At 30.4% G+C, this 12,176-nt stretch overlaps 1 protein-coding gene across 2 annotated transcripts; it reads left to right on the top strand.

Moving 5' to 3' along the window:
* The first annotated feature begins 1,618 nt into the window (after positions 1 to 1,618).
* LOC120071692 (riboflavin biosynthesis protein PYRR, chloroplastic-like) lies at positions 1,619 to 10,040 on the top strand. Of its 2 annotated transcripts, none has more exons than XM_039024073.2 (9): positions 1,619 to 2,116; positions 4,759 to 4,893; positions 5,010 to 5,109; positions 5,515 to 5,640; positions 5,730 to 6,043; positions 7,082 to 7,201; positions 7,297 to 7,542; positions 7,724 to 7,849; positions 9,527 to 10,040. In XM_039024073.2, exons 1-9 carry the CDS (start codon positions 1,778 to 1,780, stop codon positions 9,824 to 9,826), a joined length of 1,806 nt encoding a protein of 601 aa, XP_038880001.1. In that variant the 5' UTR covers positions 1,619 to 1,777; the 3' UTR covers positions 9,827 to 10,040. The 2 variants fall into 2 exon arrangements, with proteins under 2 accessions (XP_038880001.1, XP_090166820.1); XM_090310694.1 differs by having other exon boundaries at positions 1,676 to 2,116; positions 4,763 to 4,893.
* The last annotated feature ends 2,136 nt before the right edge of the window (positions 10,041 to 12,176 follow it).

The following is a 12,176-nucleotide window of genomic DNA, read 5'->3' as shown; positions in this document are numbered from 1 at the left end:
TCAAGATCTTCAATATCTCCCTCTAAAATAGTGTTATTTTAAGTTTATTATTCTTGGATCAGACGTCAATTTTAAATTATTTTTTTAAATAAAAAGACTAATTGTGAGTGTACATACATGTAAATAAATAAATTGAACTCCATTATTCTATTTTATTTTAAATAAAAGGTAATCAATTAAAAAAGATATAGATAGAAAAGATAGCCTTGGGTTTGTGAAATATTAATTCATTATCGAGAAAGAGATTCTCAAATTTTAAAGCCCAATCAATTTCAGTGATTCCAAATCCTTTGCAACCTGATTGAAAGATTAAAAAGTATAATTATCAAAAGGAATGAAAATAACCCATTTAAAAGTATTTTTTTAAAAAAAAAATATTTTGTTGTCCAAAGATTCTTTTTAATTATTTTACGGGCAGTTTGGTAAGTAATTCAAATTTTATTTTTTTACTTTTAGATTAGTGAGATTAATAAATATGTGTTTGGTAGACTCTCTAGATTCAGTTTTCAAAGACTATTTTCAAATTTTGTGATCAAACGTTGCAAATTCTAAAAACAACGATTTTATGTTTTATCCAAATTTTAAAATGTAAAATTATATTAGAAAAATTAAAAATAATATCAAATAGTTAATTTTGTTAAATTAAAATATGTATTATATAATATACTACCTAATATATGATATAACAAAATAACAGTTACACCAAAATTTTAACATAAAACAGGTTGTAATTATAATTAATTTTGTGGTTTATATATTATCAAACATATTTTGAAAATTTGTTCCAATGGAATGTAATGTCTGAATATACTTTCAAATACAAATCTAAAAACATGAAATATAATTATGTTCTCATTGAGTCCCCGTTTGATAACTATTTCATTTTTTGTTTTGGTTTTCGAAAATTAATCCTATTTCCTCCCAATTTCTTACAATTATTTGCATTTCTTACAATGATTAATTCTTAACCAAATTTCAAAAAAAAAACAAGTTTTTAAAATAATTTTTTTTAGTTTTTCAAAATTTGACTTATTTTTTTAAATCATTGGTAAAAATTAGATAACAAATGAAGAAATTTGGAGGTGGAAATAGTGTTATAAGCTTATTTTTTAAAAAAAATAACAACAACAAAAAGCTATGACCTCGTTTGATAATTATTTTATTTTATTTTTATATTAAGTTTATTCCCTCTCCATTTCTTACAATATGCATATTTCTTTAATACAAGAGTTAAACTCTTAGCTAAATTCTAAAAACATAAACAATGTTTTGAATGCTACATTTTTATTTTTCAAATTTTGGTATGATTTTTTAAATCAATGACAAAATGTAGATAAAAAATGAAGAAATTTAGAAGTGGAAATAATGTTTATAAACTTAATTTTCAAAAATAAAAAACAAAAAATGATGATCAAATGTATCTAAATGAAAACATAATTATATTTCATATTTTTTTAATTTATTTATATTTATTGTCAAACGAGACCTAAATAGTTATCAAATAGAACCTAAATCTCTTGTTTTTAAATTTGTGTTTTCAAATTGTCTACTAAATCTATCTTAAAAAAAAAAAAAAAAAAAAAAAAGGAAAGGAATAACGAAAAATGTAAAATTATTGGTGAACGACGGCGTTCTTCATGTCAAAATGGAAGAAATAATAAATTATACAAAATATGGGTTTCAATTACGTTTTTGAAAATCATGTGAAAAACGCCTTTAAAATCCTGCTTCGGAGGTGGAGGAGGAAGAAGAAGACTTCACCACCGCCAAAGTTCCGATGATCTTCTCTTTAGTTCATTCTTTCCCTATAATCTGTCTCTCAAGCCCCACCTCTACATCCCAATATTCCTCCGAAGCCACGTTCATCCGCCGCGCCGCCCAGATCGCCGATAAATCCGCCGGACTCACAGCTCCCCATCCCAACTATGGCTGCATTGTCGCTACTCCTTCCGGCGCTCTTGCCGGCCAGGGCTTCCTCGTTGGCCAGGGCACCAAATCGGCTGAACTTCAGGCCGTCGAAGCAGCCGGCGAATACTGCCGTGGAGCTACTGCGTTTCTTAATTTGGAGTCCAGTGTATCCGCCGCCGACGACCTTGCGGTTTCTGCTTTCGTCCAGGTTTGGTTATATAACGTAATCGATCTGTTTTTCTTTTGCTTTTTTTTTTCTTTTTTTTTTGACGAAGTTTCAATTTAAAAGGAACTCGGACTAATAATTGTATCAATTAATCAATTTAGAGTTTTTATTAAGATTATATTTAAGAATTGTCGTATGTAGATTTAGAATTTTTAATTAAATGAATTATTAGAATTGATATATAAACCATTTTTAATAGAAATCTTAATTGAATTTATATTTGGAGTTTTATTCGGTAGAATTATTAATTTAGAGTTTAAATTAATATAACCATGAAGTTTAGGCGTGTAAGTTTAGAGCTCTCGGATGTGGGAATTGGTAGAGGAGATGGTTTGTTGAATGATAGTGATAGAGGAGATGGTTTGTTGAATGATAGTGATATCGGGTTGATAACTATTTATTTTTTTAATTTCACCTCTTGAAAATTAATATTATAAACGCTACTTTCGATATATTTGTTTTGTTATTGGCAAAAACCCTCAAGTTTATTTTCGATATTCAAAAACTCAAAATTTAAGCCTCGATTTGATAATCATTTGATTTTGATTTTTTATTTTTGAAAATTATGTTTGTTTTCTTATAACTTTTTTTACCTTTGTTTTCTTATAAGTTCTTTACCCTATTTTTCATCTTTTCTAACTTTTAAATTCTTAATCAATTTTCAAAAACGAAAAAAGGTTTTTGAAAATGGTTGTTTTTAAATATAGAAAAATTAACCAAAATATTTACAAAATATAGCAAAATTTTAGAACTAGCAATGATAGATATTATAGACACTAATAGACTCTATCAGTGACATTGATAGACACTGATAGAAGTTCATCAGTATCTATCAACGTCTATCATTGATAGTTCTAAAATTTTGCTATATCTTGTAAATATTTTCAACAATTTTACTATTTGAAATAATTTTCCTTTTGAATTTTTTTTTTTTTTTTTTAGTTTTCAAAATTTGACTTAGTTTTCTAAAATACCCTACAAAGTTGACAACAAAACAAAGAAATCAATGGATAAAAATAGTATTTATAAGCTTATATTTTCCAATAACTAGAATGTACAAACCAAATTGTTATCAAATATGACTTAAATAGTTATCGATTAGTTGGCTGATATTGTTTTATTAGCCAGATATCGTTGAATAGTATACCATACTTATATAAAAACAACTATTTATTTCATGTAACAATCTAGTCTGAATGGGGTAAAACTTGTAACAATTTAATTCTAGACAGTTACTTGAATCTCACCAAGGATCACTATTTCTTCTTTACTCACATATTCTCTTTTATTTTTTGTAATGTGAAATTCAAGTAGCCACCACATTAAACTTTTTCTAAGATAATCTTTCATGACCAAATTTTTACAAATTTTAAACTACAATACTAAAATTGGTGTACATCTTTGTACAGTAAACTTTAATGAACCAAATTCCTTAAATTGAAACAGTTAGACTTTTAAAATCCAAACTTCAAAGATTAAAAGTGCATTTAATTTAACTTTTCAAATGTTTAATTTTGAAAATAAGTCATTTTGGAAAAAAAATTAAAGTATTTGACAACCATTCAAAATAGCTTTCGAAACACTTTTGAAGTTAAATAAAAATGAGTTTAATTCTTTTTAAAAAAATACTTCTCTTTTAATATTTTCTTTTATCAATTCAAACAGATCCTAAATCGGTACTGGACTAAAACTAAAACCTCATAGGATCTTTGTAACATGTACTCTTTTGAGCAACTTTCTAAGATTCCTCTCAAAGATTACTGAGAAAGAAGACATTCAACCCCACACCACATATACCTTTTGAGCAATTTCCAGTGTCCTTTACTAGTTTGATCCAATATATTTACCTTCAAACTCGAAATACTTCAAATTCTTTTAAACCTCGACGTAAAAGTTTCGTATCTTTTCGCTTCATACTCATACGCATTCCTTCTTAACAACTGGGATAGCTTATTGTAATAGAATAGATTGTACATTGTCTTCAATGAAATTGTTTCTTATCAAAAAAAAAAAAAAAAAAACCTACAAATTTGAAGAGCATGATTGTGTTATAGAAATTAGCAATCAATCATTGCAAAAAAGATAGTTTAGTCCTCAAACTTAAAAATGCTGCTTTCTCCATAACAAATGCTCCTGAAAATTTGAGCCTTCAAACTCTAACTGCTATGCTCTAAGTTTGAAAAACAAGTAATAGTGGCTGGTACTCTTTGAGCTATAATAGTTAGTTATATAATATTGATTATATGTAAAGTAGCTAAACGACCAATTCGAGACCACCAAAAATTTCTCCCTCATACTGTTCTATTCCAAAGGCCAAAACATGAACAATAACATAATAGACAATCCTACTAATAGGCACCTACTAAATAGTCTCCTATGAATTTTCTTAACACCCAAATGTTGTAGGACCAGACGAGTTGTCTAATGAGATTAGTCGAGGTGCGCATAAGTTAGTCCGAATACTCACAAATATATATAGAAAAAGAAAAAGTGATAAAATCAAATTACATCATATGAAATGTTCCCTCATTGAATGTGTTCTTTTCTTTCGTTTGTTGTTCTTTCTTTTCAAAGTTTTGTATAGTTATTTTGAAAAAAAATGGTGATGGAAACTAGACAATTAGGCAGGGATTAAAAGGGTAGTGGTTGGAATGAGGCATCCTTTGCAACATCTAAGAGGAAATGCTGTGAGGGCTTTAAGAAGTCAAGGAGTTCAAGTTGATGTTCTTGGAGAGGACTTAAAGAGTAGAGACATTGAGGTAATGTTAATAGGAAAATAGATGAATTATGATTGTTTTCCATCTCACAGTTCATTCTGCTTTTCTTACATATTTATTCTACACATCAGTTCATGCAGTGTTGATTTGTTTTATAGGAAGCTCAAAAAGCATGCCTCCTTGTTAATGCTCCATTGATTTGTAAAGCTGCTTCTCAAGTTCCTTTCTCTGTACTTAAATATGCCATGACCCTTGATGGTTAGTATTACAGTTCCATAATCACTTTACTAGTTGTAATTCCAACATATATGAAGATGAAAATATTAGATAAACACGTGGTTACATCTTAAAACTAATTGGTAATAAAAAGAATAACCGATTATCATCTCTTCGATATAGGATCTTCAACATAGTCATTCAAGATAGTATCTTTTTGGGTTTATTATCATTCTTGGATTAGATCCTAATTTTGGGCCGAAAATCCGTTTGGGTTTAATGAGCTTTGATACCATATTAGATAAACATGAGGTTACGTCAAAAAATCAATTGACAATGAGGTGAGTAACTCATGTTTCTTTATAAAGATTGTAAGGTCATTTCATCTTTCTGTTGTGCGATCCTGAAGAAAATGGCCAGTTGAAGTGATTTTATTTTACTTATCAGGGAAAATTGCTACAACTACTGGTCATTCAGCATGGATTAGTAGCGTAACGTCTAGACATCGGGTTTCAGAATTACGAGGAAGAAGCGATGCAGTTATAGTAGGAGGCAACACCATACGAAAGGATGGTGAGTTTCACCATTTATCCTATTACTGTCTTGTTGTTAATGGTTCTTCAATCTTTATCTGTAAATATTGTGATTGTCCTCTGGATTAGATCCCAATCTAACTGCAAGACATGGTGGTGGACATAGTCCTGTCCGTGTTGTGATGTCAAGAACTCTTGATCTTCCTGAAGAAGCAAAGGTTTGGGATACAAGTAGTGTACCAACCATGGTTGTGACACAAAGGGGTGCTGTAAGGAGTTTCCAGAAACTTCTTGCATCGAAAGGAGTTGAAGTCGTCGAGTTTAATAATCTAAACCCTCGAGATGTAGCGGAATATTTTCACGACCGTGGCTACCTTTCGGTTTTGTGGGAGTGTGGAGGAACTCTTGCAGCTTCAGCCATTGCATCTGGGATAGTACATAAGGTTCTAATCACTTATTACACTTGTTCTGTTACTTGGATTTCATTTCTTTCGAATTAAACCAAGTTTCTTTGCCTTGTTATCTACTTTCTATTCATCTTTACAAAAATCAAGTCGATTTTTGAAAACTAAAAAAATTTGCTTTTTAAAACCTATTTTTGTGTTTAGAATTTAGCTAAGAATTCAACTCTTTTTCTTGGGGAAGATGAAAACCATTTGTTACCAAACTAGACTTTATTCTTAAGTTCCATAGATAAAAATGTATGATTGTCATATTTGGTATTAACTTTTCAATTGGATCACATTTATAGGAAAATAAGGATAGTTGAGTAAATGTACTTGTCACATCTAAATTTTGTTTTATTTTAGTTTGAGCATTAATCTTTTTCATTAATTCAATAAAAAGTCATGTTTCCTTTTAAAAGTATATATATATATGTCGATAGTTGAGTAAAATTAACTAGTATAGTAAAGTGTAGAATACTATGATTTTCATATCAATGGCTCAGGCGGAAGGAGACGTACACAAATCGAGAAGCAGTCCAAAATTTTAGTATATTTTATCCAATATAAACTAGGCGAATTATGAAATACTCATGGTAACCATTCGAACAGATGAAATTAGTAATATTATCCGTGAACATATTGAGCAATATAATAGAGAAGTCAAAATTGTAAATATCGATACTGTACTTCAAGTAGGCTATAACATTTCTCGTATTTATAGTTTTGATGAAGTAATAGCGGGTGAATCAGTAAAATTTGAAAAGGGTACTATAGGCATAGCTCTAAATTTAGAATCAAATCATGTTTGTGTTGTATCAATGGGTGATGATTTGCTGATACAGGAGGGAAGTCACTTCACTGTCTTATTATGGTTTAAATTCTATGATATTACCCTTTAATAGGACATTCTCTTGTGCTTTTCTACATGTCATCTAATTACTCTTTTGCATATGTTTAGATCAACAGCCCTTTAGACCCATTTCCCATCCTAATTACATCATCAAATACTGATACTGCAGGTATTTTTCAATTCAGGTTTTTGCATTTGTTGCTCCTAAGATTATTGGGGGAAGGAATGCACCATCTCCAGTTGGTGAACTTGGGATGGTTGAGATGTCCCAAGCTTTAGAACTAATTGATGTTCAATATGAAAAGGTTATTTTTCAGCTGTTACCAAAATATTTATAAGTTGCTTTTGATAATATATTGATTGATATTTCACTTGTCTCCACTTCATTTCTGGTTCACAGGTTGAGGAAGACATGATGATCAGTGGATTTCTTCAACCTATATCAGATATTTCTCCAATTATCCCATCGTGCTACGAAACCTTAGCAATTGACCCAACCATTATTCCCTACGAACCAAATATCATATCCTTTTACAATACCTGGGATAATTATGGCACTCTTTCAAACTTTTCACCTCATGCAATTCATATCGCCAATGAAAATGGCGATTATAGCACTTGGATGACTGTAGAACACTATTATCAGGTACTCGTCCTTGCTCGTTGTGCCTTGTCGGCTTTCTTTTCAACATATAGAGTAAAAATTTTGAACCCCTGACCTCTTGGTCAATGATACATGTCTTAACTCGTTGTGAACTACGCTCGTGTTTGGCATTATATTTTCAACTTTTGATACTGAGAACTATGCTGCTTTAATATGTATATAGGCTCACAAATTTATTGGGGTTGATGATCCTCTTGCTCAAGAATGTGTGGAGGAAATAAAATCTGCAAGCAGTCCTGAGGAAGCAACAAGGATTGCAAGGTTATTGCAGAAGAAACATCCTGATTTGGTATGGTTCCTCGTTCTAAATTAATTTGTTATCGATGTAATAATTTTGAGCACAGGTTGTTATTGCTAAATAATAATTAATTTGCTAGTGATAATGTGCAATAATAAAATTATAATACAAAACCGTCAGAGACTGAGTATCGTCCTCTGGAGGTAAGGTAAATGAGTTTCTTAGTTATTGTGAGAAGTTTGTCAATCAAAACTAAAAGCGTGTAAATCAATCAAATAAGGAGGAATTTATCAGAGACATTCTAGGGTACCAACTTCATTAATGGACCGAAATTCAACTCATTAACCTTTAAACATATTGGTAAATTGCGAATGAAAATTAATGTCTCAATGTTTGTTAAACAAAGAGAGAGTAAGGAAAATGAGAATAAAATACAATAGATAAATAAATTTCTAATTGAATAATAAAATTGGTGTGCCTAACTTTTAATTTAAAACAATAAAAAAATCGAAACTCGTCAACCTTGAAGATAATTCGAAAAAACAGAAAACTAAAACGTTATATCTAACATCAACTAAAGACATTAAACATAAAATTGAATTTAAGCAGGAAAAGCCTCAAATCTCCAACATATTTAAAAATAAATCAATTAGAGTAACTAGAGATGAAAAACAAGAAACTTTCACTTCTAAGAATTACATCACATCCTATGCAGAGTGTTTTTTTTTTTTTTTAGAAATCAACGACTTTTATTGAAAAAAAAAATGAAAGGATACAAGGACATAAAAAAGAAAAAGCCCAAAACACTCCTAAAAAAAGGAATTCCGGCTGAGCAAGATGTTACCTAAAGAATAGTTATAAAAAAGCTTTGAAACTAAAGTCCAAAGCGACACATGAAATCTCGCCAAGGACAAAACCTCATAGGGGTCCCTATCCATACCTCTAAGCATTCTATTGTCCCCCCTCCCTCCCTCCATCCAAATATCCCATAACACCCTCTATGAAAGGTGGATGGAAGAAGAATTCCTCGATCATCGCACGAATGTCCCTTAGACTAGCAATCTGAACATCAAACTCTACAGGAAGTAGCTCCACACAGGCCTCACATACTGGCCCAAAGGATATGATCCAAAACTTCCTTTACCTTTCGACAAAGAATACAGTAGAAAAGTCCCATTAGTATGGTCATCTTCCTAGCAAGCATATCCAAAGTATTCACCCAACCAAGCAAAATTTGTCAAGTAAAGAACCTGATTTTCTTAGGAATCTTAATCCTCCAAAACCACATCATAAACCGACTCCCTAATAGGGGAGGAATCCAACAACAATCTAAAGAAGATTTATAAGAGAAGCCTTCACTAGGGTTAGTACTCAAAACAAAGTGGTTAATCTCTCCTCCTCACGCACAAAAAACTGATTTTAAAATAGATAAAATCACTTTTGTCATGTTTAAAACCGCTTTGAACATGTCTTTATTAATTCAATATCAAATGTAATGTTTGATTTTACACTTCTAAATGTTATTATTATATTATACTATCGATATTGATTTTGAATTATTGAAAGCATGTTTCGGAGTGATTTTAAACCGAAGAAAAGTGATATTAACCATTTTAATTAAAATTGCTCTCAAGACTCAAACATGCCATTATATTCATTGATATCATCGAGGCTTATCAATTGTGTTCATGAGAAAATCTTTGTCCAAACTCTCAATTTCCTTTGCAGGTGAGATCTGATTGGGATACTGCCAAGCTTGATGTTATGTACAGAGCACTGAAATGCAAATTTTCAAGTTATCCTGGTTTGAAATCCATGTTACTATCAACTGTTGGATCTGTTCTAGTTGAAGCATCACCGCATGATCTTGTTTGGGGTGGAGGCCAATTTGGAGAAGGCCTAAATTACCTCGGGAGGCTGTTGATGAAACTCAGAGCCGAGTTCCTCGGTCGTTCGTCGAAACAAAGCCAAGACGACCCTAAGTTCATTTCGGAGAAAAAAGAGAGAATCAATAATCACTTCTGCTAAAGGTATTTACTGTGGTTTAGAAGGAGCCATTTCCTGTTTGTGCTTGCAACTTATAAGTATCAACTTATTAAGTTGACCTGAAAATGATAGATATCTTTTATTTGAGATCAACATGTGGCGATAAGAATTCAAATTTCTAAACTTTTGGTCGAGGATATAAGGATATAATATCTTAATAATTGAGTATAGGTGGCTGTTTAAGTCTGCCATCAAATCTCAAGACTCAATCCTAGATAGGCGGTAGAAACTGATGATAGCCCTAAGAACTAAGAAGCACGAATATTGATATGTGACACGAATATGACATAACACCGATTACGATAACACGTCAATTTACAAAAAAAAAGTAGTGCACGATACGTTTGGGACACATTATTTGTTTATTTATTTTTTTTTACAAAAATAAATATATGCATGCATCATTTGACAATTTATGTGCACATATATTTAACAAAAAGTAAGAAAAAAATAGAAATGGAAAAAAGAAAAGGAAAGATAAAAACGAAAGGAAAAAAAGGTAAGAGAAGTCACATAAGTTGTCGGCGGTCGTGGGTCTCGAAGTTGAAGTCAACGCCATTGATGAAGTTAGACAGAAGAATCAAATAGCATAGTATGTTTTTTTTCTTTTTACATTAAAAAATCATATTTAGACCATATATTTCACAAATCTCTTTAAATTTAATTTCTTTTAAAGAATATTATTAGTGTTAATTTTGGACAATTTTACTCTTTTTTCATTTCTTTATATCCATTTTTTTAATTTTTTTTTTCATATTTACAAAATTTCCTAAATGTTTGAGAGAGAATGAATTTATTATGGAAAGAGAAAAATGCAATTAATATAACCTTTTTTCATTTGTAATTGGTTAGAGAAAATGCATTTAATATGAATTTTTTCCATTTTCAATTGAAGAGAGAAAATGTATTTAATATGATTTTATTTTCCATTTCGTTTTTCATGTTTGATTTTTTATATTATGTGATATATTTCATTATTTGTTTTGAATTTATTTTTTTCATGTAATATATTCCATTGTTTATTTGGTGTATATATACTAAGTTTTCTGATATATATGCACTTCTAACTAGGTCTTGCTTATGTTTGTAATATATTTCAATGTTGGTGTATATATCCAGGTATTCTTATATGTATGCACTTTTAATTAGGTATTGCTTGTGCCTATAATATATTCTCCTGATGTTCTAATATATATATGTCAATATATTCCATTGTTTATTTGGTATATATATCCCAAGTATTCTTATATATGTATGCATTTTTAATTAGGTATCACTTGTGCCTGTAATATAATCAATTGTTTATTTGGTGTATATATTCCAAGTATTCTGATATGTATGCACTTCTAATTAGGTATCACTTGTGTCTGCAATATATTCTCAAGATATTCTGATATATATGTCAATATACCTTGGAACATTGATTTAAATGTTTGCAAATATTCCAACCAATATATGAAATATACTAATAAGATTGACTACATGTTCGATATAAATCATAGTATATATCATAAATTGAATTTGTATGACAACATATATCATAGATTCTATTTAATTGTTCATAGATCCCAAGAAATCAAAATTTAACATAACCTCCCGAACAGAAATTGTTAATTTCCAATTAATGGGACAACTTCAAATTCATTTTAAGAACCACCAAACTTTCAAATAAACAAAACTATCTACCACAGTATATAAATCACGGATGGACTCAATGTTTAATATATACAAGTGTGTATATATATATCATAAAACAGAAAATCTCTAAATATATAAACAAATATATATCAAAAAATGAAGAAGTACAATTATCACCAAAACGAACCAAAGTGGTTTTACTAAACCAATCAAACCACAATGGCAAGATCTGAGGAAGAAACCCATGGCGACAAATCTAAGGAAACCCATGGCGACAAGATATGAGGAGGAAACTCACTATAGCGAGATCTGAGGAAGAAATCCACAGCTTCAGTTTCGCACACACCTCTGTTAAACGTCTCATCAACACTAGATCTGCGCCCAACCACACGACCTTCAAATCCATGAAAATTTGAATGGTAAATAGACCCCAACATAGTGAAAATTTGAAATCTATTGAGTTATTTCTAAAATAAATTGAATGTTGAAGACAATAGTGTAATATGAACCTACAATTAAGACTATCTATGTAGAAAGTCCTTGATTTTAATTGGCTTAGAATGACCCTTAAATGGGTTGTCAATAGTGGGTCTTGTTTCATTATTTTTTTTAAAAAAAATTACAAACGGAGTGTCCTTGGCGTGTTGCCGACATGTCCTTGGCGTGTTGCCGACATGTCCTAGGCGTGTCTTGC

The sequence above is a fragment of the Benincasa hispida genome, chromosome 2 (genome assembly GCF_027475165.1).
Source record: "Benincasa hispida cultivar pf3 chromosome 2, pf3_genome.v1.1, whole genome shotgun sequence".
In the NCBI taxonomy this organism is placed as follows: domain Eukaryota; kingdom Viridiplantae; phylum Streptophyta; class Magnoliopsida; order Cucurbitales; family Cucurbitaceae; genus Benincasa; species Benincasa hispida.
This window is presented reverse-complemented; position numbering and strand designations above follow the sequence as displayed.

Bases quoted from the DNA above. Each gene is read 5' to 3' on its own strand.
- LOC120071692 (XM_039024073.2), top strand. From the start codon at position 1,778: ATGATCTTCTCTTTAGTTCATTCTTTCCCTATAATCTGTCTCTCAAGC. The intron at 5,110-5,514 runs GTTAGTATTACA...TTTACTTATCAG, and splicing joins ATATGCCATGACCCTTGATG to GGAAAATTGCTACAACTACT. The intron at 7,543-7,723 runs GTACTCGTCCTT...ATATGTATATAG, and splicing joins CTGTAGAACACTATTATCAG to GCTCACAAATTTATTGGGGT.